Source organism: Vulpes vulpes, chromosome 12, assembly GCF_048418805.1.
Source record: "Vulpes vulpes isolate BD-2025 chromosome 12, VulVul3, whole genome shotgun sequence".
In the NCBI taxonomy this organism is placed as follows: Eukaryota; Metazoa; Chordata; class Mammalia; order Carnivora; family Canidae; genus Vulpes; species Vulpes vulpes.
The window spans coordinates 114,550,322-114,578,173 of NC_132791.1; the positions used below are offsets into that span (position 1 = coordinate 114,550,322).

Below are 27,852 nucleotides of genomic sequence, written 5' to 3' on the forward strand. Positions count from 1 at the left end.
AAAGGGCCCATGAGTCTTGATCATCCTTCTTTTCTAAGCAAACATTTCAGGTTGCTCAGATGTAGGCCCTCCACATTGTTTTCTCCCTAGAAGACTACTAATAACACCCCTATTTATATCTCCATCCGACTTCCCTTCTGAATATCACATTATTTCCATTTGACTCCCTGACATCTTCACTTTAAGGTCAGTAGAATTTAACATTTCCCAGATGGAATCCTAGATCTCCCCTTACATACCCTCCACCTCAACCAGGGCTGCTCCCCTTCCATTGTTTCCCTTCTTAAAAATGATACTTCTGACCTCCTAGCTGCTCAAGCCAGAAACCTGGTCCTCCTTGACCTTTCCTTCATCTTCCACATCAATCTACTACCAAGACTGGTCAATTCAACTTCAGGAAGAACTGTTTACTTCTCAGTATCTCCACTGTCAGCCCCCTAATCTAAGCCAACATCATCTCTGGCCTGGATTATTTGTTGATTTTGATTATTATCTTATGTTTTGATCTTTCAAAAGATCATTTGTTCATTCAACAAATGGTGGGGTACCCACTCCGTGGAGCATGATAAGTTCAGGAAACATTCATAAACAAACCTGCTACACTAAAGGTATTTATTTTTCCCCTTAAAGATTCTATTTATTTGAGAGAGAGCGAGAGACTGCACAATCAGTGAAGAGGGACAGGAAGGAGAAGGAGAAGCAGACGCCCCACTGTGAGCAGGGAGGCTGACAAGGGGCTCCATCCCAGGACCCTGAGAGCATAATCTGAGCTGAATTCAGACGCTTAACTGACAAGCCACCTAGGTGCCCCTACACTAAACGTATTTATAAGGCATAATGACACAAAAGAAGGATATAAGCTCTTGGAAGAAGGGAAAATGTATCAGGGAGCACGTCAAGGGGAACACAACATTTAAACTGCATTTTGATAAATAAATAAATAAATAAATAAATAAATAAATAAATAAATAAATCTGCATTTTGGACATTTCGGACAAAAGCCTTCTGGGTGCAGTGGCAGGTAGAAAAGCATGGCACTTTCAGGGCACATCAAGCACAGCCCAGAGCTAGGTGGGTAGATGGCACTGTAACTGGTGGGGTAGGCAGGGGTCAGATAACATGGGGTACTGTAATGAACTGGCCTGTATTCCCCTAAAATTCATAAATGGAAACCCTAACCTCCTATACATCAGACTGTGACTGTATTTGGAGAGAGCACCTTTAAAGAGGTCATTAAATTAAAACGAGGTCATTAGGGTGGGTCCTCATCCAACTTGAACGGTGCCCTTATAAGAAGAGGACACTGGGACACCCGGAGACACACCAGGAAAGCACATGCACAGAGGAAAGACCACGTGAAGAAACAGTGAGAAGGTGACCATCTGCAATCCAAGGACAGAGGGCTCAGGAGAAACCAAACCTGCCAACACCTGAGTCTTGGACTTGCAGCCTCCAGCACCACGAGACAAGACTTTTCCCTTGTAAGCCACCCAGCCTGCGGTACTTTGTTATGGCTGCCCTAGCAAATTCATTCTTCTGTAAAATTGTTACTCTACGCAACTGAGTTGGGACCTTATCCTAGAGGTAACAGGGAACCAGGGAAGGGGTTAAGCAGGGAAATACTCTTTAGCCACTATCAGTCCCTATATACAATGTGGGAACTATGCTAGGAACTAGAAATACAGTCCAAAGGTTTATCTGCAGAAATGATATTTTACTGAAGGGATGAATAGGAGTTGGACAGATTAAAAAAAAAAAATGCAGCAAGGCAAAGACAAAGACCAGAGCATGTGTGAAGCCCCTAAGACAGGAAGCTCTGGCCACACTGAAGATAAGGACACCAGGTCAGAGTGGCCAGAGCTTGGGGAGAGGATGCAGAGGGATGGGATGGAGGCTAGATCATGCTTCCTAGGCCTCTACAGCAAGGGTGTCCCCTCTCTGGAGAATTTTCCTGGAAATTTCCAGGCCAACTGGAAGGGCCCGCTTGGGGGCAGAAGCTGAAGCCACAGCCTCTGGTTGTTGCCATCTTTCTCCTTCCACCGAGCAGCCAGGGAAGCCCTCCCTGCAGCCCCGGCTGTCTGCCCATCAACGCCAAGGTGACACCACCAAATGCATTTCTTCCCAGCCAGTGCTCCGAGAGACACCAGGATTTGCATTTCAATTTGACTTCTTTCCGATGATTCCAGCCAAAGCTTGGAAATCGCTCCCCCTGTCATTCTCTCGGAGGTCCTGTTTTCCCTTTTTTCCCCTCCACCCCTGCGGAGGGCTGTTTTTTTTCCTTGACATCCTGCTCCTCGATGCAGAGAAAAGTCATCCTTAACAGCAGTTTTATTGCCCGGTGATATTAACACAATGAAGGAAATCACTGCTAATTTTTATGAATTATCTCATCATCTGCAACTAATTAACAGCTGCTCCAGGAGAAGGCGATAGGCTTCCCCTCCAAGAGCCTTTACCACTTTACCAAGGCCTCACCCTTGTCCCCTGAGGAGGGTCTTCCTGCTGGGGATGGGCACTTCCTCTCCAACAGGGCCCCCCTCCCCTGCCTCCAGGCAGCTCCCCCAGACACCCCCCCCAGACCCCAGTTCTGCACCCTCCTGCCTGCCCCAGCCTGGGGAGGCAGCACTGGGCTGACAGTCGCCTGCCGCGGTCTCTAGGCAGCCTGTGACGAGGATGATTTAGGTTAGCTGGAAACTTTATTAAAATCCAATCTAAGTGGGCCGCCGCTGTGCTCTGTTCTCATTACCCTCCCTCTCCAAAATCAGGCCTTGGCCTCTGTGCCATGCTGAATGTGTCTATAAAACTGAGCGAACAGGCAGCCAACAGCTAAATGGCACTTAATCAGGGGATAATCTAGACCCAGGTGGACAGTAAATACTTGGAGGGGCAGAAGTAAGAGAGGGAGGGGAGAGAAAGCAGAGGAGGAGGACGATGGGGAGGTTAATATGCATCTGTTGCAGCCTCCAGAGAGGCAGGGAAGGGAAGCACAGAATCCTGGGCTGCAGGCCCCCTGGGGCCCACAGCTTGAGACACCGAGGCCCAGAAAGAGAGGTGCCCGTGACCCTGCAAGGCGGCAGGTGCCACAGCCTGGGACCCATTCTCATCTGGGGCTCCCCTCCCAAGCCCTGGGCCTCTCCGTTCCTGCCTCCCCAGCCTGGCTTTGCCCCCTAGAGAGTGCCTCTCTACCTCCAACTTGACCTGACCCTGTGAGAATCTGCTCTTGGAGCCCCCTGGCATCTGGCCAAGCCCCAGGCAGCTGCTGGCTGTGTCTGCAGGGATGAAGGGAAGGGCACTGAGAGAGGAGGGTGGAGGGTGACAAGGCCTGAGGTCAGCGCACCCCAGTGCAGGGCGGCACCTCCCCGGGTGGGCCTCGGGCATCAGAGCCAGGCAGGGCAGGGGGCCTCTGCGATGCTGGGCCAAGCATATACCATCAATAAGGGTGAAATGCCCCCCACAGGGTATTCCATTATGACTGGAAGGCTGGAGACTGCATGTTGTGATGACAGGGAGGATGAGGCACAGAGAGGGCACCCTCCTGAAATCCCCCTCTCCCCCCATGCCCCCTCCACCTCCCCAGGTCTCTTTCCTCCCTTCCAAACTCTGAGAGAGCCAGTTAACAGCCTCCCTCCTCCCCCCAACCAGAATGTTCCAGGCTCTTTGCTGTTCTATTTCAAGATGCATAACTTAGCTCATGTAGTCCCCATTTCCTGCCCCAATGTCCCCATTTTCAAAGCCAGTGGGTATATGGTCCCATGTGGAACAAATATCTCCCCCACAGCAGCCGAGAATTGAGAATGAGTCATTCATCTCCTCATTCATTCCACCGATGTTTGTTTACCACCTGCTATGAGCAAGGCCAGCAGAGTGCAGGTAAAAAGAGAAACCAGTGTCTACAACTCCCATCACTATGTCTTGTGAGTCCCACACACTGTGGAATGGGAGCACGGGAGAGGCAAAAATCCTTGAGATAGAAAGGGAGGGGTCATGGGAGGAGCTCATAGGTCAGCAAAGCCTTGAATATGAATAAAATCCCACTGCTCCCGCAAGGTGAGAGGGTGAGGATTCCAGGCAGGGGGAGCAAAGGCCCTAACACCTGAGAGGCAAGAATGTTCTGGAAACCCCTGTGTGTCTAGTGGGTGGGAGGCATGCTAGTGAGTGGTTATGGGGCAGGGTATGGGGAGGAGGGAGTGCTAGGGAACAACGATGCCATCTAGAAAGACTGCAGCCTGACTATAAAGGCTTCACAGACCCTGGGAATAAGCTGGCACTTTCTTCTAGAAAGATAAAACTAGGAAAGAGTCAGGAAATGAGAGGTGACAGGGAGGGAGGATGGCGGGGCTGGCAGTGGTGGCAGTGAGAGTGGAGAAGTTCAGTGAGCCACGCTCTCCCCGTGAGGCAGGTCTTGCTCTCCTCAGACACCCGAGTGGGGATGCTTTGGCTTTGGATCCTAGTGCATCAGGGCCTGAACCACCCAGGACCCTGCCATCTGCCATGTGCCACCTCCTGGCTGTCAGAGCCCATAGATTGGTGGGGGGGGGGGGGGGGGGCGGGGTCTGAGTTAACTTCCACTCAGCATCCTGAATGTTGCATTCCCTGCCTCTCCCCAAGGGGCCTCCCAGGTAGGATGTGTTAGGTAGGCAGCCTGTGCCGGGGGACAGCTGACAGCTCACCCTGAGTGGCTTGTAAAGCACCATGGGAGAGCACAGGGAAGCCATAAATTCCGGTCTCCAGGGACCAGAAGTTTACCATTATCTTCCTGAGCTGTTTACTCAAAAAAGTTAAGCTTAGTCAAAAGAGAAGGGCCCTGCTTTTGAAGTTGGGCAGATGGAATAAGGAGCATATAGTCTCCAGAGGTGGATGGGGCTCCAGCCTCATGCCAGCTGTGTGACCTTGGCTAAGCCGTTTAATGTCTCTGAGCCTCAGCTATCTCATCTGTAAAACGGACATGATGATAGGATTAAATAATTTTGAACAGCACAGTCCCTGGCATGTAATACATACTCAATAATCGTTGCTATTATTATAAGGCTAGATGTTTCTGGCCCTCAAAGGCCCAAATCTCACCCTAAACTCTTCTTTCCCTTTCAGCGTGTTCCTTCTCACTCCCCTCCCCACGCCTTTTACCTCAAAGGGTTGCCCCATTTTATAAAAACTCCTGGTGGGGAGATCCCTGGGTGGCTCAGCGGTTTGGCTCCTGCCTTCGGTCCAGGGCCTGATCCTGCAGACCCAGGATCAAGTCCCGTGTCGGGCTCCCTGCGTGAGGCCTGCTTCTCCCACTGCCTGTGTCTCTGTACCCCTCTCTCTCATGAATAAATAAATAAATAAATAATCTTAAAAAAAAAAAAAAAAAAACTCCTGGTGGGACCCCCCCCCAACCTGGTCTTTAGGGCCACCTGTCACGCCACCTTCTCTACTCCTTCCCCTAGGGCCCTGTGCTGATTACACAGCAAGGACTCCCTGGGCCCCTTTCCTTGGTGCCTTCCAGGAAAAGCAGCACCCGGTACATTTAACAGGGCTGAATAAATAGCAATAATAATATATGTTCAGCCATTAGCCGCATAAGTAATCAAAGATCACTGCCATATGATTCCTGGTTAAACATCATTTGGAATCTAATAAATAAGTGGCTATAAATAAAGGCAGCATGCAGACTCGTCCCCTCTGAGCGGTGCAGCCTCTGCTCTTATTTTTAGCCTAAAGGTGCCTTCTGCGCTACTCCTATGGTTCCATTTCAAGTTAATTTCTCCCTCCCAAATGTCTGAAAAGGAAGCCTGCAAGGGTAGGACAACGAGGAGGGTTCGAGGGCAGCCTCTGCCTTCTGCTTAAGGAGACTGAGGTGTCCCAGGGGTCTTGGGAGGACAGACCTCATTTGTGCCCACCTTCCTCCCATGCCTCTCCCTGGGGTTCCATGGCAGGGGGCAAGAAAAGGGAGGTGCCTGGGGACACCTGGGTGGCTCAGCAGTTAAGTGTCTGCCTTCAGCTCAGGGTGTGATCCTGGGGTCCTGGGATGAAGTTCTGCAACAGGATCCCCAGAGGGAGCCTGCTTTTCCCTCGGCCTATATATCCACCTCTTTCTGTCTCTCTCATGAACAAATAAATAAAATCTTTAAAAAAAAAAAAAAAAGACAAACGGGAGGTGCCTGGTATGGAGGACAGAGTACAGGGTCGCAGCCGGAAAATTCTGGGCTCAAATCCAGAGTCTTCCAGGTCCTGCATGAGTGACCCTACTCTCTCCATGCCTCAGTTTCCATCCCTAACTACCAGATATTATCAACCCCACCTCTGGAGACTGTTGCAAGACATAAAGCACATAAGCTATAGGAAGTGATGGGCACACTTTGGGCGCTCAGTAAACATGAATGCCATTCCATCCCCTGTGATAAGGCCCTTTAAAAGGCCGGTCCACGACAATTCCATTAAGCCCACTCTAGATGGAAGCAGGGGATACATCAAGAAAGGCAAAAGAAGCCCAAAATGCCAACATGCCCCTGGTCCCTGGATCACCACCATCCCCGCTGGACATACAGGACAGAAAATATTTTGTTAATGTTCTAAATACGGAAAGGCACAACTCCCAGACACGAAGGAACTATAGGGAAGCTCAAAACCTGTCCCTCCAGCTTCCTGTATGTCCCACAGAGGCTAGCCCACTGCAGGGCACTGTCAGCATTCAGTAAGGACTAGGAGATGGAGGGACAGGTTGCACCAGCTTCCAGGTCTCCTAATTCCCTGCTCAGAGCAGTACCTTCCTACATCGTATTGTTCCTCAAAGCAACTAGAGATCTGTCCCCTTCTGGAAGGATGACAGGCAGAGTAAGAGACAGTCTGCTGAGACTCTGGGGGGACGTTATTCTCTCTGGGTCCTGTGGCAGAAAATAAACACATCACTCCAAGACAGGCCCCGCAAAGCCCACGTGACACGGCCCCAGGTAACACTCAGCTGGTAGGTTACTCCTTTAGAACCCTGACACCTTAAATCAACATGATAAAGGGCTTCCTGTTACACCCTCTCTTCCTGGCTCACTCTCCCCATGTGGTACAATCTCAGTCACAGTCACATATGGCTGTCCTATCGGGTTCCCTCTACCCATCAAGGAAACGCAGTGGCTTTGGTGCTCCAGGCTGCCCAGTTCTCATGCAAAATGGTTGACTGTAACAGCAGTCAGGCAGCTCGGGCCAAGGATTGCACTGGGGACAGTTTCCAAGGACAGGCACATCCCCCTGCACCAGGCACTGCTCACAAGAAGGCTTTCAAGGGGGCTCAGCCTCTCATCTTGGGGGCCATCCAAACAGAGGAGCAGGATAATGGCCCCCCCAAAGACGTCCACCTCCTACTCCCCGGAACTGGGAATGCGTTACCCTTCCATGGCAAAAGGGACTCTGCAGATGTGATTAAGGTTACAACCCCTGAGATGGGGGAGATTATCCTGGATGATCCCAGTAGGCTCAATGTAATCTCATGAGTTCTTAAAAATGAGAGAGCCTTTCTTGGCCCCCAAAGACATCCACCTCCTACTCCCTGGAACCGGGGAATGCACTACCTTCCATGGCAAAGGGGACTCTGCAGATGTGATTAAGGTTACAGACCCTGAGGTGGGGGGAGATTATCCTGGTTGATCCCAGTAGGCTCAGTATAATCTCATGAGTTCTTAAAATCAGAGAGCCTTGCCTGACTGAGCTGCCATGTGAAAATGACTTGACCCTCAGCTCTGAGGATGGAGGAAGGGGGCCACGAGCCAAGGGATATAGCAGACTCCAGAAGCTGAGAACAGCCTTAGCTGACAGCCAGCAATAAAACGGAAACCTTGATTTTATAACTGCAAAGTACTGAATTCTGCCAAAAACTCAAATGAGCAGGAAGCAGATTTTCCCCTAGAGCCTCCAAAAAGGATACAGCTCTACCGACATCGTAGCATTAGTCCAGCAAGAGCTATGTTGGACATCAGAATTACAGACCGTAAGATAATGAATGTTTCTTGGTGGAGCCACTAAATACATAGTAATTTGTTATGGCAGCAACAGAAAACTTCAGTAGTAATAATTATGATTATTAACTATGGTAATAATAATTAATAGAACTACTGATAACTATTATTTATTGACCTATTAATTATCTGGCACCATGCTAGCCATTTTGCATATGTTATCATACATAAACCTCAACAATCATCCAGGGTAAGTAGTATTACTCCCCTTTTATAGGAGAAAACAGATGCCAAGTAGTTTGTCCAAGGTCACATGCTGAAACTATAATTCAATTCCAACTTTATTTGTCAATAAAGCCCATCCCCAATCCCACTACCCTAAGACAACATCCAAAATCATGCTTGCCACAATGTTGAGCAAATTGCTGCTATTTTTATAGTATAATATTACTACTTTTTAAAGAAACAAAAGGAAATGAGCTCATGTTTATTAAATATTACTAGATGCACACACTGTGTACAGAACTTTACATATCTCCTCTCAATTAATACAATAACCTCCTATGGTACACTGTTATCTCCAGTGTACAGATGGGAAATTGAGTGCAAGAAAGGTTGAGTAATTTGCCTAAAGGAATATGGCCAGGAAGGGAGATTCATACCCATGAATTTTTAATCCAAGGCCGACTTGTTCCCTAGTGCCCAAGATAGGAAGACTCGAATGTGAACTCCAAGCTCCCCCAGGTGACGCCCCTCCTGGCTTCCCACTAAGAGAGGCACCGGCTGGTGACCCAAAAGGGAGGTCCCCACCCCAGGCTGGAACCACAAGCCAACAGCAGCAGCCCTCCAAGAGACTGTGGCCCCACCTGCCCTGCTCAAGCCTGCCCAGGAGCCAATATTCCTCTCCCGGCCGATAAGGAAGAAGCTAATTAAGTATAAGGAGAGCTCCCATGGAAGGGATCCCCAAATACCTCCTCTCATCTCCACCAATACCACTTATGTCCACTTAACAACCTTAATTCCTCTAACGCTCCTGGCTTTCCAAATTGGCTCTGAAGGGGAGATTCATATTCAACCACTGTTTCCAGGTAAAGGTCCTTTTAGGTTCAGAAAGTGCCGGGAGACTTCCTTACCGATGGCCTTCAGAGAGCTCACCCTCTTGCCCAGTCTGTTGACCCGAGACTTCCGGGTGGCTGCCCAGAGCTCTGGGGCCACCCAGTGCAGTCTACTCCCATATGAAGGGGTGGCTGATGCTGCTCTGGAACAACTCCTTAGCAGAGCTTCCTGCTGAGGCCCCCGGGGCTGTATGCTTCCCTTTTCTGTCATCTCGGGGAAAATCCCTGTTCTTTCATCTGCGAGCTGAAAGCTCAAAGTCTCATGTTGTTAGATCCCTGCCACTGGGGGGAATTTATGAGTGTTGCCAGCAAAGTGGCATTCCCTCCCCTGCCTGTGTCACTCCCTGCTTGAAAGACCATGCACTAGAAAGGATGGGGAAAAAGCACTTCTTGGGAGAAGCCACAGGGGTCACAACGTAATGAATCTCCAGCGCCGGGCTCTTTAACACAGGTTAAGGATGCCCCAGTGTCACCTGCTGCAGGTGACACTGGGGCATCCTGCTGCAAGGCACTCAAAGAGTGCCATCAGCTCTGGGTGCTGCGAGCAAAGCCCAGCATGGGAAGAGCCAAAGGGGGGAAGGGAGGATTTCACAGGCATAGGTGGGACCTAGATGGGCTTTCCTTAACCTAAAGAGTGGTCAGCCAGGGCTTGGTGGGAATGGGTCCAACAGGGGCTTTGAACCCACAGACCAGACCCCACCAGGCTGGAGCAGGTGCTTGTGTTCAGTTGGAAGCAGTTAAGGGGGAAGGCTTGCCTCTGATTTGGGGGCCGCATACTAACTGGGAAGAAGAAAAGAGAAAACCCATTTGGAGGAGGGTTCTCAGGATGCTGAGAAGAAAGGAACAAAGGCGCTGATGATGAATCTCTGGAAGAAAGGAGACACCAGGAGCTGTGAAATGATGGCATCTCAGATTTCAGAGATATCACTGGAAGAGCAGAGACCTGCTCTGCACGCTCTTGAGGGACAGCTAAGGCTGGGACAGTAGCTGGAAAGCACAGATAGACAGACCTGGGCTCCAGAGTAAGAAAAACCAATAGTCGGCATTATTCAAATGGAACGGGTTGTACCAGGGTCCCTGCCACCATCAAGATTTTATGAATCGAAGTACAAACAGACAGGCGGAGTAGAGCACCGGGAGCATCTGCTGGCAGACAACAGGCAGGTACCCTGGCCAACACTGGCAGCCCCAGGAAAAAGCTGGAAGCAGGTGGCAGGGCCGCAGCTGAGAGCGTGGATCCAGATTCAGGCCCCCAGGCTCTCGGAAGATGGAGACAAGCAAGGCCTGACCACAGAGGCACAGGGAAGCTTGGGCGCAGTCAGAATGACAGACGGAGGCTCAGACTTGCTGACAACACAGAACCTTGGGCATTGCAGTGGCAGCCAGGTGGGGGATGATCACAAGTCAACAGCCTGCTGTTTGGATGTAAGGGGACGAAGACCAGCAGCAAGGTTCATTGTGATGCTGAGTCATTAACTGCTGGCGTGGACTTCCTCAGAATAGGATCAAGATTGGCCCCAGAACCTGGTGTTTGCTGCAGGGACCAGAGAACATAGGGACAGGGAGCCAGCAGGGCCTACTGCACCCTCCCTAGCAAGGAGCATTTGTTCAGACTCGCTTCTGTGCCAAGGGAGATCATCACAGTCTCTGGCTTCTAATGGCTTGCAAATCTGAAGCTCTGCTGGGACCTCCTTTGGGGCTGCATCATTCATCTGCCCAGTAGATATTCAGTGAGTACTTTCTATAATACACCAAGCACTGTCTGATGTGCCAGGGAAACAGCAGAGTACAAAACCAAGGGCTTTTCCTGATGGGAGAGGACTCAGAGAGAAACAACTCAGATCAGTTTGTCAGGGGGTGGTAAGAGCTCTAGAAAAAAATCAAGCAAGCAAGGGGTTGGGGGTGGGGTGTTGTGGGGCAGGGCATGGCCTGCAAGAGGTGACAGAGTGGACCATGCAGGTATCTAGGTGAGGAGTGTGCTAGGCAGAGAGCACAGCAAGTGCAAAAGCCCTGTGGTGACAGTGTACTTGGCATGTCTGAGGAAAAGCCAGGAAACTGGTGGGGTCAGGGTTGGTGTGGAGCGAGCACGAGGCAGAGAGGTAAGGGAAGGGATGGAAAGGTGACACAACAGTGGGGCAGACCATGGAGGGTCTTGTGGGACACCGTAGGGGTGTTTTCTTTTACTCTGAGACAAGAGGGCACTGGGGAGGTGAACTGACATGATTCAACTCACATTTTGAAATAATCATTCTTGCTGCCACTTTGAGGAACAAAAGTGATTGAGTGAGCGGGAGCAGAGAAACCAGGTGCAAGATAATACTGCCTTGGACAGGAAAGAAACTGTGAAGTGGTAAGAAGTGGCTGGGCTCTGGGTATGGCTGGGAGGTAGAGCAAATAGGATTTTCGGGTGGAGAGTCTGTGGGATGTCAGAGAAAGACAGGATCAAGTGTGACTCCAAAGGCTGGCATCTGAGTCCAAATAGATGGAATGGCATTCCCATTTATGAACTGGGGGAGACAGTAGGAGCAGCAGGCTCGGAGGGAGACAGCCACACCTGGATTTTGGATATGTCACGTTGGAGTCACTCTCAGACATCCACGTGGGGATGGTGAGTAGGCGCAGAAGCCTGGCGTTATGGGAGAGGTTGGAGCTGGAGATGAGAGGAGATGAGCCATAAGCACGTAAAGCCCTGAGACCGAATGACATCACTAAGGAGTGGGTGTGGAGAGAGGTGTATAAGGATAGAACCCTGGGGTGCCTCCGTATCCAGAGGTCAGGAAGAGGAGGAGGAGTGAGAAATGTTTCAAGGGAGAGGGAGTGCGAGGCTATGTCAAAGCTGCTGGTAAGTTGAGGCCTGAGGACCGACGACCCGGATGCAGCCCAGTGGGCATCACAGTTGGGGCAACGTTCTGACAGGAGGGAGTCCTACTGATAGGACGAGAGAGGACAGGGAATGGAGACAGCTTTGAGCAGAGTTTGTGTGTAAAGGGAAGGAGAGAAACAGGGGGTTTGCTGAAGAGGGATGTGGGGCTAGGGACGTTTTTAAGACGGGAGACCTTACAGATCCCTTAGCCAGGACCTGGGACCATCACCCCAATGTGAAAAAAAGCCCACCCTGAGGGTAGAGAAGACAGAGTTCCATCTCTCAGGAAGCTCTTAGGCTTACAGGGTAGATGGAATTCAAATAAGGAACAGGTGGGCATGCATCAATGAACGCGGCGCAATGCACGCACAAACATGCACACAACTTGCACTCTGAGGATTCTGGAAGCAAGAGCTTTCCCAATCAGGTGCGGAGTCTCAGCTCCCAGACAGAGATGAATTTAAAGCAGGGTTTAGAAAAAAAGAGGAAAGACAGCATTTGGTGGAGGAAGGCAGAAGGGGGCCCCGGGGAGGGGACAGAGACAGGGTGACCCATAAGTGCTCCTCAAAATCACAGCTATCATTCTCGGGGCACTTGCTACATGCCTGCTGCGGATCTAAGAGGCTCTCTCTGTGGTGACGTATTGAACTCTCATGAAAGCCTGAGGTGGGGACTGCTGTTACCCCACGTTATGGATAAAGAAATTAAAGCACTGAGAAATCAAGTTCTTGCCTAGGTCATACGACTAATAAAGAGTGGAGCTCAGATTCAAACCTGGGCCGTCTGGCTAGAGCCCATGCTCTGACATCAACCCCTACACGATGCTGGAGCCTTCCAGGGCCAAGCCCAGTGCTACCCAGAACAAATGGGTTTTTATTCTTTCCCTCTAGACGCCGATCAGCTTGGAATCAGCCATGGAAGACACCTGGGAAAGCCTGGGTGGAAGGGGCCGAGACGAGGAGACCCCTGAGGGACCCTCTCCCGGGCCGCCACAGATGGCCACTCATCCCCGGGAGGAACACAGACAGAATGAGGGGATCTGAGAGGATGTGGCTAATGTCTGCCTCTGCAGTAGAGAGTTTCAGAATGGTGAACCTCTCGTCTGAGAAGGGTTCTGCTAATAGAATCTCAGCTCTAGAAAGCCCCAATCAGGGCTGAAATGCCTCCTGAGTCCAGCATGGTGGTACATCTGCCTGGGCGTGCCAACAGAGGTACATGCTGAGCCTCCACTGGTCTGGGCTCTCTTCCCTCTCCGCGACCCTCTTCATCAGTGTGGGCTTTAACGGGCCTCACCAAGCCCGCCACCATGATAGCTGGGCCCCATGACTCAGCTCGATGGGAAGAAACACGCAAGGAGACACAGGGGTGCTCACTGTCCAGTGCTCCCCAGCACCCGAGGGTCAGGCCCCGTCAAGGAGATATGGAGCCAAACCGCAAGGCTGGGTGTGGGACGTGTGGGCTCTCACGGTGCACGCAGGTGTATCCCACCCACTCAAGCTCACTCACACAAACACTCAGGCACTCGGGTGAGGTCTAGCAGCAGCTCCCACCATCACCTGTGCTCCCCTAATTCCCCTCTCAGTGGCCACAAGGAAAGGAAACACACAGACAGGTCTACACTGACAAGTAAAAAGAATCAGTAAAGGCTTCATGTCTTATCTGGCTCGCCCAAGCAACTGGGGCCAAATGGGGTCAGGGCTTAAGTTAAGCAGATGGCTGCCTCCATTCTAAAACCTTATTAACGGTTGTTAATGAGGACACAGGATAATGGAATGTCTCCCTCTGCGAGTATGAGAACAGACCAAAGGCCAAAGTCTCCTCTCACAGAATCCCAGGTTCAAAGTGGCCTTAGTGGTAACAGGTCCAACCCCCCACCTTTGATGCTGGAATCCCTGTCCAACCTAATCTGTGGCCACCTCCAGCTGTGGGTGCCTCAGTCCCCAGAATGGCTCATCCCATCTGTCTCATAAGTTTTTTTTTTTTTTTTTTACATCAAATCCAAATTTCTCTCCATGATTTCCACCTTCCCCACACATACCCCAAACCACCACGGGGGAAAGAAAAATAGATCTTGCTAATGAGTCACTCCCCGTTTCAAGACTTCTGTAAACCATCTCACAGGACTGGAGACAGGTTTTTTGGAAGTCTGACGGGATGCCATTATGGCTGTCCTCTCAAGCCACGTGCATCTCTGCCAGGCGGGGCTTCATCCAACAGAGTAGCAGCTGCCGCCAGACCCCCACACGTGGGGAGGGCCAAAATGAGAGCCCAGGGGAGACCAGGCCACTCTAGCACACGTGAACACAGGCAGTTGCACACCCAAATTAATCTGAAAATCAGCTGTTATCTAGAACTTTTAGTGGGGGAACAATAACCCCATCCTTTTGCTCTGATACACCTGCTCCTGGGACCTTTCCCAATTTCCTCCCAGAGATCATCCACGATATGTTGAAGAAAACACAATGTTTGCTACTGTTACTTGCCTATTTGCTTTAGCTCAGCCTGATTTTGTGAGGCCTTGGGTGTTGGCACGCCGACCTCTGGTGGCTTCCAGTCCCACCCATCGAGAATGTACCACCAATAGGCTATTCAGGACTCTGTCACCTTGGCTGTGCTCCAACTCTGCCCACCAGAACCCCTCTGCCGCCACCTGGGACATGTCCTCTCCTCTTCTCTCCCCCCTTTGAGGCCACCACCACCCCCCACCCTGTGGATGAGCCAGGGCAAGTCACAAACTCTGTGAACCTCAGGACCCTCTTCCAGAAGATATCCTTACCCCTACCTGCCTTGCAGGTTGTTAGGGAAACTGAACAAACACGTGTGGAAGAACAAGAACATGTTACACGCTGCAAACCATGGCACAGATGTCTCCAGGCAGCTGCGGGTCAGGAGCTGTGGCACAGCCAGAGGGTCCCTTTGCTGACTTACTTCACCTTACAGGGACCCTGGTCTTTCTTATCAGTAACCTGAAGCCCACCTGGACCGAAATCAATCCTCACTTCGCAGCAGAAGAGACTATGGCCTGAAGCTGCACTTCACAAAAAGGTTCTGGAAAGGTTGAGAGAGAATTTAAACTTCCTGAAAGCATCCTGTGTGGTGCTCTTAGAAGAAGACAAGCTGCAGGTAAAGGCAAATGATGGCATCGTGGGCGGAGCGACCCCACACAGCACCCTGGCCTGGATGCCTTCTAAACACAGCTAAGGCTCCCTCCACCCCACTACAGATATGGCAGCAGGGGTGAGGTGGGAAGCAGGGAGAGACAGCCTTGGGCAGGCACATCTGCATGTAGACACGTACACACACACACATACACACAGGCTTCTTCATTTTTTGGTAAAATATTTACTCTCCGAATTACATACATCGTACACTTATCGTTAAACAACACTGCTTGGTGTTTCTGAGTACCAACCAATATGTGGGAGAGAGAAACCTGAAAACAGACGGGTCAAGCTCAAGACCCAAAAGCTATCCTCAGATCATGCGTCTAGCAAACAGCTGGTAGGCAGTGCTCCGGGGCAGGTGTCGTGGAGACCCGGGAATCCTAGGAATCATAAGAAAGACACAGACCCCCAAAGGTGTTCAGCAGGGGAGAGATCTGTGCCCCAGAAGTCTTTCATATTCCTGCTCTAGATGACAGATGAAGGGGAAAGTCATCAATTTCTATTTGTCACTAATGTAAAAGACCAATTGATTGCCTATCCGGGTGACTCAATTTGGAAGAACGATGAAAAGTTACGTGGCCATCAAAATTCCATAAATCACGTCACGTGGTAACATCATTAAGGGGAGCCCACTCCTCAAAAAAAAAAAAAAACCCATGGTGAATACTTGGCAAGGCACAGAATTCAGCTGGTAGATCTGGATCTTGGTGTGTCAGATATATTTAATACACAGCAGAACAGGATGAAAAAAACAACAACAGTGTTTTCTACGCTCCCTCCTTACCTCCCCCAGTTCTCTTATAATCTGCATCTTTCTAACATTGGAATGTTCTATGTTTAACGTTCTCCCTACAGGACTTAGAGCTCATTGGGGGAACCAAACAAGTAAAAAATGGTCGTTGTAAAGTGCCTGGGTGTCCTAGTAAGGCAGTGTGTCAAATAAATCCAGGCTCTTGCTGCTTTACCACCCAGGGAAACTTTAAACAAAAAGAGAGGCAATCGCTCGCTCCCATAACTTGCGGATGCGTCTGGTGCCACCCACGCTCATCGGGACTTCTGTGCCACCATGAGCAAGCCTCTCAGGTCCCCAGGCCTCAGTTTCCACATCTATCAGGTGGACTTTCTCTGTGGCCTTGGGAAATTGTTTACAGGTAAAGGAACCAATGAAAAGCTAGAGACTACCAAGGCAAAGACTCCATCCGTCAATTCCTTTACCCGGTGGAACACGGTATAGTTAATGTGACGGCTCTGATAATGGGAAATCCCTAAGGTCTCCAGGGTGTACCAGCTGCACTGGAGTAGAGTAGAAAGAGATGGCTTTGGAAACAGGTTCAAATTTCAGTATCTCCGTGACCTTGGAGGAGTTATTTAAACTCCCCGAGCCTTCACCCCTTCATCTTTAACATCAGGTCATTAATTCTGATGTGAGGATTGTCTGATAGACGTGAGATACCCAGCACAGCGCCTAGCAGAGAGGAAGGCCTTTCCGAGTGGGAGGTACTCTGGTGATTACTACTGTGCCCCCATACCCTCAGTGCTTGGCACAGAGCACTCAACAGACACCTGCTGGGTGAATTGATGAATGGATAACTGAATCACCGTATTTATCCTCTTAGCCAAAATCTGCATCGGGATCCTCAGCCCATTCTTGTTATCTGTTCTAAATAAGAAAGACAGGGGACATCTGGGTGGCTCAGTGGTTGAGCATCTGCCTTTGGCTCAGGACATGATCCCAGGGTCTTGGGATTGAGTCCTGCATTGGGTTCCCCTCGAGGAACTCAAGTCCTGCTTTGCCCTTTGCCTGTGTCTCTCCCTCTCTCGCTGTCTCTCTCATGAATAAATAAACATATAAATCTAAAAGATAATAATAAAGAAAGAAAATAGACAGAAGCACATTTTCTCCTCCTTTTTCTCCTTCCTCTTCCCGTTCTTTCAGTAAAGCCTACCTCCTTGAGCAGATGCAAGACCAGAAGACAGTACTTTAAAACAAGGATACCAAACATGTTCTTGGGGAACCAGGTCTTGCAAGGGGCCATGGATCCTCCACACATCCCGTCCACTGAGTCTGAGCGATACGTTTGCATACACGAAGTATGTCAGGTGGTCAATCAACCCCTGGAGTTCAGAGTCTGGTGGGAAAAATAACTAGAGCACACCCCAGTAGGTGCCGGAATAGGCGTGAAGTACCAGGGAATGGGCAAAGGAGCAGGAAAGAGAGGATTTCTCCCCCAGGAAGGACAGGAAATCCTGAGAAAGGACTTGACGGAGGAAGAGCTATCTAAGCCTGGGAGAACCGTGATGGAGGAGGAGAGGAAGGGGTAGCAGTGGTAGTAGCTTTCCAAGGAGGAAGAGGAGATGGGAAGAGGAAGAGTAGTGGTAGCAGTTTTCCAGGCTGGGAAGCACAGCTCCAGGCACAGGAGGGGGATGCGTAAAGCCCAGAGTAAACCTTCCTGGTATATTGGGTAACAGTGGTTCAGTGTGGCTGTGACTGGGGCCAAGGAAAGAGTAACAGGGGACAGTCTAGAAAGCTGACAAATACTTATTGAGGCTTCACATGTTCAGGGCAAGGGTAACATTTGCTAATGTCAGGAACAGGCTGGGGGAAAAAAAACACAGCGACAACCCTGCTGATGGCGAATCTGCTTCCCCAGTGGCCAGAGGAGCCCGCTGGTGGGCGGCGAAGCAAGCAGTGCAAGAGGAGTCAAGGAGACAGGGCTCTAGCGTGGGCTGCCACCAGCCCGGCCACCTACTCGCGATGTCCCCTTGGGGCCTCCTTCCTCATGTGTGAAATAAGCTGCGTGGGGAATGGGAACCTCAGAATCCTTTAGGGCTCTGAGATAGGATGCTGAGCCCTCAAAGGGCAGGGGGAGAGATGCGGTGGGGTCTTCTCGGAGCATTTATTAACTGTGGATCCCATAGTCATCACTCAGAGAACCCCAAGGGACAGAAGCAAAATCAAAAGACATTTCCAGAAGATAAATGACTGAAGGGGGCTGACATATGTGAGAGAGTTTGGGGAATTTATGTGGGCAGCCTCGTAGTCATAAATAAAATCCCTTTCTCTTACCCAAAATCTCATTCGGGGGGTAAACACTGGGCACTGTAATAGACAATTTGGCTGTATCTCCCACCCCGTGCCTCACTTGAATGAAAAACAGCGGTCCCCAGGCAGGGTAATGGGTTTGGCCGCCCCTTTACAAACATCCATATTGTCACGAGCAGACAAGCAGGCTGAGGACGAAACAGGCGGGACAATTCATCTCTGAGATTCCCCATCCCTTCCTGCAGCCTCGCTCTTACAGCTATGCATCCTGAGGCTGAGGGGTTTGGAAGGAACCCCGGAAAGCACCAAACACAGGGAGAAGTGAGCCCTGGGAAGGAGGAGGAGCAGCATCCCTCCCCTCCCTCCCCATGCGCCCCTGGAGGACGCTGGAGACGCCAGCAGCACCAGCGCTGGCCTGGCCCTTCGCACTCAAGGCTGCCTGCTGCCAAGCTCAGCTACTTGTTTTCTTGACCTACTTCTCTTCCCATCCCTGCTCCACTCCAGATCCCCTCTGGAGTCCACAGTAATTAGCACCTTTCCGTCCATTAGGTTTGGGAGACTTGAGAGAGCTCCTGGCTCCCAGGATAACCAAGGAGACAGGAAAATGGGTTCTGGCATTGCCGGGCTTGGTTTTCCTTTTCTTTTCTTTCCCTTTGTTGGCTTAACTCTGCTTCCTGGCCTCGGCGGGAGATCAGGCCCGGTTTGACCTTGCCAGCCAGCAGGGCGCCTGGCTGGAAATCGGCTGCAAGTGGCCCGGCGTGAACCAAAACAGAGGGCCAACAGCATCTTGACAGAACCGGACAAGCAATGCTCCCGGAGTGGGTCCGGGGGCAGGAGGGGGTCCCTTTGAAGCCTTCTATTGTCAGCGTAGCAGCCAAGAGAGGGAACTGTCAGCTCCAGTTTCTGCTTCCCTCCCGGGGAACAAGTGTCAGGAGAGCCAAGGCCGTGAGGCGCTGCTGTTTCTGGCTCAATCCCTTTCCGCTTCCCATTAGCGACAAATGGAAATTGATGGGTTACCGCTTTATCCACTCATTTAGAGGGGGAGAAAACCTTGCAGCAAACGCTGAATAACTGTAGGCATCTTATAAATTAAGCATCTTAAGGATACGAACCGTTTTGCATTGCTGCTAAGCAGAATTAAATTAGGTTTTGAAGTTTTCGGCAGCAGTGAATGGGGAAGAGGGAGGAAGATTTTGTTTTTAATTCCTTTTCTCTAAGCATGCGGAGCGGTGAGCCGAGGGCAGGGTGAGGGGAAGAACGAAGTCACCTGTCTGCATTTCTGATTCCAATCAGCCGCTGCTGCATATGCATGGAGAGGTGTGCCCGCAAGTTCACACAGGCAGCCCAGAGACCCGCAGCTCGGCCTCTGGGCCGCGGTGCGTGGCCTAGCCAGGGTCTCCGCCTCCGACTTGCCTCTGCCCACCCTCGGCCTCCTGACCACCACCAGCAGGCCGGCCTCCGGGACTCAGGACCCATCCTGATTGCAACCGGAGGAATTCTACAGCTTTAAGCCAATTCCCTGGGACTTGGCATCGAGATACCTTCCTTCTCAATCAGCTCTAACGCTTTCAGATTCAAATTTAGATTTAGGATTTGCCTTTGGCAGTACTCACTCTGCCCCCCCCCCACCTGGCTCCCCACCCCAGTCTAGGAAGAGGGGCACCAGATGGGTACCTGTCCGTAAAACCTGCCTAGGTTTGAGTCCTTCTAGGGCTGTTGCTTAGCCATGCCCCAGGGGTCCTACTGTTCAACCAGCCCTCTTAGGACCAAAGGCCCACCTGCCTAGCCTTCTCACTGCTTTGCACGCCCCCCCCATCTGTCTGCACTGACCCCCACCCCCATATACACGCAATCCCCCAGTCCCTGATACCCCACATCAGTGTTGGGCCGTCATCTGATGGCCCATGTTTCTCCCTGCAGCTGGGGCCGTGTCTCTACAACCCAGGTTAGCAGTGCCTCAGCCTGCCATTAACGAGCCCTGCAGGGTCCTGGGGAAGAAGAGGCACTGGACGTCCCAGGCACTCCCATTCCCTGGGGAGCAAGGCCTTGCTCCAGGAACCAGGCTGCTGCTGACAGGGTAGGTAGCCGCACTGCCTGCCCACGCCTAGAGTGGGCACCCCCACAGCAGCAGGGCCGGGGAGAGAGCATGTGTCATCCACGTGGCCTTGAACCAGCAGTCCCGGAGACACACCAAGTCGAGGGCCCTGCCAAGCAGCCGGCCAGGGGCACCAAGCACACTCCCTATCTGAGGCACACTCTCCAGGAAGCCTTCTTGGATTGATCGGAGGAGAGGAGAGGTGATCTCTGCCCTAATTTCCAGCCTTGGATTTAGAACCCCCACGGCCATTCCCATCCTCCTCCTTCACCTGACAGCTGCACCTTAGTGTGCCCGGCTGAGTAAGTCACAGACTGTAACAGGGACGCAGCATCTTTATTCTCACAAGGGGGCATTGCACCTTCACCCCCAGCCCCGCCAGCCCCTACCCACCACTGCGAGCCCAGCTGTACCCAGGGAGGGCACAGGGCAGGACCAGATGTCCCCCGGGGACATCTGGGGTAAGAAGGGGACAGGAGCCAGCTCTGGGCTGCCCCCAGGGTGCCATACGAGCAGCACTTACCGATCCTCAAGGAGTGCGGGCTGCAGGCGACCATCACGAGCCACGCGGGAAGCAGCACCAAAGGCGCCGAGACGCGGGGCATCTTCTATAAATCCTCATGGAGCCCTCTGCTGGTCTGGGCATGACATAACTCTGTGAGAGAGCGGTGGGAGCGCGTGAGTCCTCTGCCCCCAAGAGGTAGCCACCCACCAGGCCCTGTGACCAGAGCTACCAGGCCGGGGCCTCCGTGGGGAGGGGCCCACGGTCCCCTGCAGAGCTGCTGGTAGTGCCTGCGGGAGCACTGCTGGCCAGCCTGGGGCCTCCGCTCTTCCTCCCTAGGCCAGGCCCACAGAAGGCTCAGGTTCTAACTCCCACCCCTCAAATCAAATTGGGGCACATGGGAGTAACTGTGGCCGAATGATGGAAGGGGCTCCACTGTTTTTAGATGTCTAATCGGGGATGAAAACCTTTATCTGCTCTTAAGAAACAAGAGCCATGAGTGAGCAGAAGAGGAAGAGGTGGCAAGGTGGTGCCACTGCCCAGGGACACGCCACATGTACCCCCTCGCTGGGGAGTGACGTGGGGAAGGAGCTGGGTTCAAGTTCTGCTCCTCCACATGCTAGTGAGGTGGACTTCAGGAGGACTTCTCTCCACCACTCAACTCCGTTCCCTCACAGGTAAAATGAGCATGACAACACTCAGGTGGTGGAGCTGAACTGCGGCCCAAGATAACATGAGGAAAGCAGCTGTGCTCAGCCCCGGCCTAAAGGATGGGCTGGACACCGTCAGTCCCTCCCTGGCCCAGATGAGAAAGGTCTATTCTTAGCAAATACTGAGGACAGAACCACACATACCAGGGCATCAGCTGATTTCCACATCTGCCCCTGCCACCTGCTGGAAACTAACCCCTCCCCATCTTCTGTCCACCAAACCCCCTTCCTCCTGAGGCCAATCGACCTCTGATGACAAACCAGAGCCTTGGAGGGGACTGCCTCCCCCCAGGAGTATGGGAGCTGTCCCGTTCCTGAGACCTCTGACACCCTAGGAACAGAGTCTGCACCCCATCAGTGGGTCAGGTGGGGCTGGTAAACACCTGGATATGCTAATCCTGAGTCCCCCCTGGTTAGAAAGGAGTATTAAGATGTTTCCTCCTCCCACCCCCTGGACAGAGAATCCAAAGAAAAATGGGCAAGAGACTAGAACAGACACTCTGCTAGGAACTATGTCCAAAAGCCTATAAACATGTGAAAAGAGTCTCAGGTACCCTGGGCACCAGGAAATGCAATTTCAAACCACAATGAGATACCACTGACCAGGGGCACCTGAGTGGCTCAGCAGTTGAGCATCTGCCTTTGGCTCAGGACGTGATCCTGGGGTCCTGGGATTGAGTCCCACATCGGGCTCCTTGCATGGGGCCTCCTTCTCCCTCTGCCTATGTCTCTGCCTATCTCTCTAAAATAAATAAAATCTTTTTTTAAAAAAGGATACTACTATACACCGACCAGAATGACTTTTTTTTAAGGATTTATTTATTTATTCATGAGAGACATAGAGAGAGAGAGGGGCAGAGACACAGGCAGAGGGAGAAGCAGGCTCCATGCAGGGAGCCCGACGTGGGACTCGATCCCGGGTCTCCAGGATCACGTCCTGGGTTGAAGGCAGCACTAAATCGCTGAGCCATCAGGGCTTCCCAGAATGACTTTTTTAAAAAGACAATATCAAGTGTTGACAAGGACATGGAGCAACTGAACTCTCGTACAGTGTCAACGTGAGCGTGAATTGATATAACTGTTTTTGAAAAATTGGTCTCTTTGGCCTCAAAACCCAGAGCTTTACATAGATCTTAGGGACCCAGGAATCCCACAATAAGTGTACTTCCAACAGAATGTACAAGTATGTGCTCAGATGCATTAGATGTATCAGAATATTCATAGCGGCACTTTGCATTTCCCCAAACTGGAAACTACCCAGATGTTCAGCAGCGGAATGGAGAAATACTATGTGTCACACAACAAAGTTACATGGAAATAAAAATACTTAACAACTACATGTAACTGTCTGGATGAACCTCATAAACATAATGTGAGCAAAGAAACCAGGCACAGAAGAACACATTTACTACGATTCTTTCTATAAAAAAGTACAAAAAATTGTTAGTAGCCCAGCAGGTGGTTTATTCTTGAGGGCAGGCAGTGACTAGAAGGGAACGTGTGGGGTCTTCTGGAGGGTGCTGGCGATGTCCTGTTTCTCATATTCACTTTCCTGTGTGTGTGTTGCATACTTTAGTAGGTCTTCATTTAATGATGCCCCCCAGCACCACACCCTTGATGTTCCAGCCACACCCAGCACCTGGCAGCTTTCTGAGCACACCTGATTCCATCTGACTGTTGCCCCCCTCACCGACCCCTGCCATTTGCCAAAGTCTGGAGCCTCTGTATATGCCACGACAGCAGGCCACAGTGACTCTAACAGCACTTTCCTCCCACTTCTGCTGCCTTTGGGTGTCCACATGGGAGATCAGTGTGGACTCCTCAAGGCCAAGGACAGTTGCCAGTGTGCTGCTGTACTTATACACAACAGATGCACAGTACATACTTGTTCGATGAGCAGAAGGCCTCAAGCAATTACCCGGAATCAGGAGTCAGAGTTAACAAAAGGTAAAGGACTAGCACAAAGGCAACTGTGCTGCTGGCCAATCAGGCCCAGAATCTCTGTCCTTTCCTTCGTAGGTGTTGGTGCAAGGATAGATGACAGCAAACACAGTCTCAAGAGAAGCTTGACATTCTTACTCATTACGGATAAAGTCGATTGTTCAGTGATTATCTCCCCACTGGAATGCAAGCTCAAACAAAGGAGGTGGGGCAAGGGGGCAGAAATCTTGTTCGTCTGTCTCCATGGGGCCCAGAACAGGACCTGGCATATTTTACAGCCTCAAGAAATATTTGTTGAATGGATAAATGAATCTGCTGTCAAAGAGGAAAGAACTGTAAAAATCTGGTTAGGCTATATAAAAGCAATACTAACTATAATCATTTATGTCAAATGCCTTCCATTTATGCCCGATCAGCACGCCGCACGGTAATTATTATTCAGACTGCTAAATAGGTGTCAGATTAGCCTGTATAAATTCTATTTGATGACACAACTACACTCAGTTCGTGCAGGCCTGACTCTTGTCGTTCACGGCCCTAAAGCCTAGTTGACCCTGGAGATCGCATGCATGCACTATGGTGATGGAGGTCCTGGGCTGCCCTGGGGCCTCGACCGTATAACCCAGGGCATAAAGATGAGCAATAATCCCCTTCCAAACCTTACAGGAATACAGAGAACCATGGTGTTACATGATTGTAAGCCTCGCTGGTTTGCAAAATTCTTTCCACGGTCTCCTTCTTATTTAATCCACGAGACAAGCTCTATTACAGCTGAGGAAGCTGAGCCTGTGAAAGGTGAAGTGCCTACCTCAAGGTCACACAGCTGTCACGAGGCGAAGCCAGGGACAGCCCGGTCTCTGATTCCACAGGCTTTCCTTGTATAGCTTCACTGTTTACACAGAGGAGCAGGAAGATGAAGCTTTCAGATTCTTTATCATAAGAAAGCACAAAGAAATCTGAGGTCTTGTTTTCATTTTAATGTTTAGATGAATCTGGTCTTAGAATCAGAAAGGGCAGCTTTTATCAACTAAAACTATTTAAATAATTTAGGGAGGGAAAAGAAATTATCCGGGAGATACAGCACCAAGGCCCCCTTCCCACTAACCCTGTCCCTCCTTGGGGAGTTTTCCCTCCTGCTGTGGCTCCTCACCACCCGCATGGTGTGGCTTCTAAATGAGCAGCCCATGCCCAGTGTTCTTGCACAATACAGCCGTCTCCCACCATTCTCTGGATGTTGCAGAGCACTTCAGACACACCTCGTTCTAGGCAAAAGATAACCTCTCCACCGCACCCACCTGCTGCTTCTCCTACACCCTCCTTCTTGGAAGGCAGCACCACACCCTACTCATCACCCGACCCTGAAAGCTGAAGTCGCCCCAGATTGTTCCTTCCCCACACCCTACTCTGATCAGTCACCACATCCCAACAGCTCTGCCTCCTAAACACCATGACTGTCTCTGCATCACCACGAACTCCCACCTCCATCCCACCCTTGTCCAGATGTCTATCAGCCATGACCTGGACCCTGGCCATAGCAGCCGGGTGGCAGGGATTCTTGCTAAGATGCAAACATGATAATGACACACCTAGGCCCAGTCTCGCCTAGCTCTCTGCTGCCTCAGGGATCAAGGGCGCTCCTCACTCCAACAGGCAAACCCTTCATGATTTGGCTCCTACTCACCTGTCCAGACCATCCAGCCCACTGCACCTGACACTCCACCAGAGCTTAAGCCCTGACTTCCCCAATATGCCCCTTCTGTGTGAACTTCCAGGTGGGATGTGGTCTCAACCCCTGATGGCCTGGAAACAGTTTTCTACAGGCTCACTGCATTATCTCCCCTCTGAGGCTCTGTGATTCCTTCCCCATATGTTGCCACCACACCTGAAATATTTATCCTTAAGGCACACAACCTGCTACAAGGATGCTGTCTTCCCACAGAACCATCAAAAGTGATAGGAGGGACTGTGACAAGCATCTAGCATGCTATTTGGCACATAGTAGGTTCTCTATTAATACTGGACAAATGAATAAATGAACAGATGGCATTAAAAATGGATTGATGGCACCTGGGTGGCTTGGTCGGTTAAGCATCTGCCTTCGACTCAGGTCATGATCTCAGGTCCTGGGATGGAGGTGGGGCTCCCTGCTCAGCAGGGAATCTGCTTCTCCCTCTCCCTCTGCCCCTCCCCCCTGCTCTCTCTTTTTCAAATAAATAAAATCTTTAAGAAAAAAAAAAGGCATGGGCCGGGGTGCTCTGGCTGGCTCAGTCAGTAAAGCACATGACTTTTGGTCTTGGGGTCATGGGTTTGAGCCCCGTGTTGGCGGTAATTTAGTTAAAAATATAAAGGGGTCATTTAAAAAAAGACTAAGTGTACACAAGTATGAAATAAATGCCCATTTGACTTGTACATTTTGTGTATCTGCTGTGGTTACTACAAACAATCCAAGTGGACATCATGGTGTGGATCTGGGCAAGGAGGGATCGCAGCATGGAGGGGGAAGCAAGCATGTACTGCTCTTTTCTAGCAGAATTTAAGTTCAGAGCAGGATGTCTGAGGGTCTCTGTCTCCACCTAACCAGAGCTGGGCCTCACTCCTGGACTTTGGGGAACTTGGAAGGCTAACAGTCAAAATGCAGCCCTTTCCTGGGTCGTTGAGGACACTGCTCCAGACAGCGTGGGGACAGCTCTGCTGCTGTGGCCACCCCGGGATGGAGGCCAGGCTGGGTGTGGCTCCGGACCTCGCTGAGGGAACACTCTCAGGCGGCCTACCCCCTTCAAAGCCCACCTCTTCATCAGTAACACAGGAGTAGCAATGCCTACCTCACAGGGTGATGAGCACCAGGAGAGCGGGTAACAAGCTGCAATTTTCCACCTGTGTCTCCAATGCCTAGCACAGGCTGGCACATAGTAGGCACTCAAAAAATATCTGTGGAAATAATGAAAGAATCCAGTCAGATAACATACGTGGGAAAAGGCTCTGGCAGCGCGAAGCAGACCGTGACTGACATTGGGAGCCCTTGCCCACAAGGAACCTACAACCCAGACCCCACTTCTCTGGGGCACAGGCTGTCTTGGGAAGCTCCAGCCCTCACCGTCCGCAGGGCAGTGTCTGACTACACACCGCCCCGTGAGCACTGAGAGGATGTGCCATGGCCCCACCCTGGCCCTACTGCTTACCTGCCCAGGGCATTTCCTCATCCAAACACCAAAAACCACTTGTCCCCATTTGTTCCAGAAGGATAACCTAATTTTCTTTTTCTTTTTCTTTATTTTTTTTTTTTTTTCAGAATCTCAGGACAGGTCAGCTTCCCCAAGCCAGAGGATCCCAAATGTGTCCAGACATCTCTGGCTCACTTCCGTGCTTCTACTTGGATTTCTGGCGCCCTGAGGGCAGGCCCTTCCTCCCCTTACTCACTGCTGGGCGTTCAGCACCAGGAACAGCGCCCGGCTCCCTGGGACCACAAACACCCCTTGCTCAAGCCTTGCATGAGCGAGTGGCCATTTAACCCTGTGCTTAAATTCCATCCTCTCTCCACGACCAGGCCATAGGCTCCCGGGAAGCAGGGGAACATCTCTTTTGTGCACATATCTTCCTGACACACTCTGCTATAGTGCCCGTATCACTCAGAAGCTCAGTAAGTGTAGATCCCCAACTGGCACCGGTGCAACACAGAGACAGCACAGTCCGCCGCCAGCCCACTGTGTTCAGGCCCTGAGCATGCTGCCTGGACCCCTGGCCCAGCTGTGCTAAGTGGCCTCCCCTCTCCTGATTTGTCAGCAGTCCCTCTGCCAGTCTCTCTCTCATCCTCACTGGGCTGTTACACCATTAATCGTGATTTTCCAGGGTGGGTCTGAGAGGAAGCCGACAGCTGCCAGACGGTGTTTGGTGGCAGGGATGACAGAGGAAATCAGAGGGGCAGCCAGATTAATTACAGGTTTTCTCTCGTCTGTGAGCAACAAGATCCTGATTACTCCTCATGATGCTCCGGGCTCCTCAAGACAAATGGATGTGGGCTTCTCTGCTGTTCTGAACCCCCCAACTGGAGGACACTTCCAGCGCAGCCAGCAGCTTGGACAGAGTACGCAGGGTGACAGGGTGGCCAGAGCAAGGGAGTAGGGCCGCCTCCGACTCTGTGGTCCCCTTGGGGGAGAATTAAACTTTGGAACCTGATGCTGCTGGGCAGGACAGGTAAGTATTCTCTCTCTGGAAAGTAGTGTGATGCCAGGACCCAGGCCTGTCCCAGGAGGCAGGGACCTGGGTGTTCACTGGCTCTGGGAGATACTCCTCTGAGCCACAGTTTCTTATTCTGTAAAAATGAGGGAATTGGCCCAGATAATGGTGTAATTCCACAGTTCTAGAAATTATACTTCATGCTTACATTTACTGAATATATACTTATTACATAAAAAGGACTATTTCAGCCACAGCGCTCCTCAGAAGAGCCCTGTGAGGCAGATTCTCTCACCTTCTCCACCTGTAGATGTGGAAACT

The 27,852-nt window shown here is 51.1% G+C and overlaps 1 protein-coding gene across 5 annotated transcripts in view; it reads right to left on the reverse strand.

Moving 5' to 3' along the window:
- The window catches only part of GRIK4 (glutamate ionotropic receptor kainate type subunit 4), a 422,857-nt gene that overhangs the window by 273,078 nt on the left and 121,927 nt on the right, over window positions 1-27,852 (reverse strand). For all 5 annotated transcript variants that reach the window (XM_072729516.1, XM_072729517.1, XM_072729514.1 and 2 more), the window contains 2 exons: window positions 26,181-26,286; window positions 20,729-20,860 (listed from right to left, as the gene is read on the reverse strand). In XM_072729516.1, coding sequence (XP_072585617.1) covers window positions 20,729-20,810 — 82 coding nt within the window. In that variant the 5' untranslated portion in view covers window positions 20,811-20,860; window positions 26,181-26,286. The remainder of the gene's footprint in view (window positions 1-20,728; window positions 20,861-26,180; window positions 26,287-27,852) is intronic.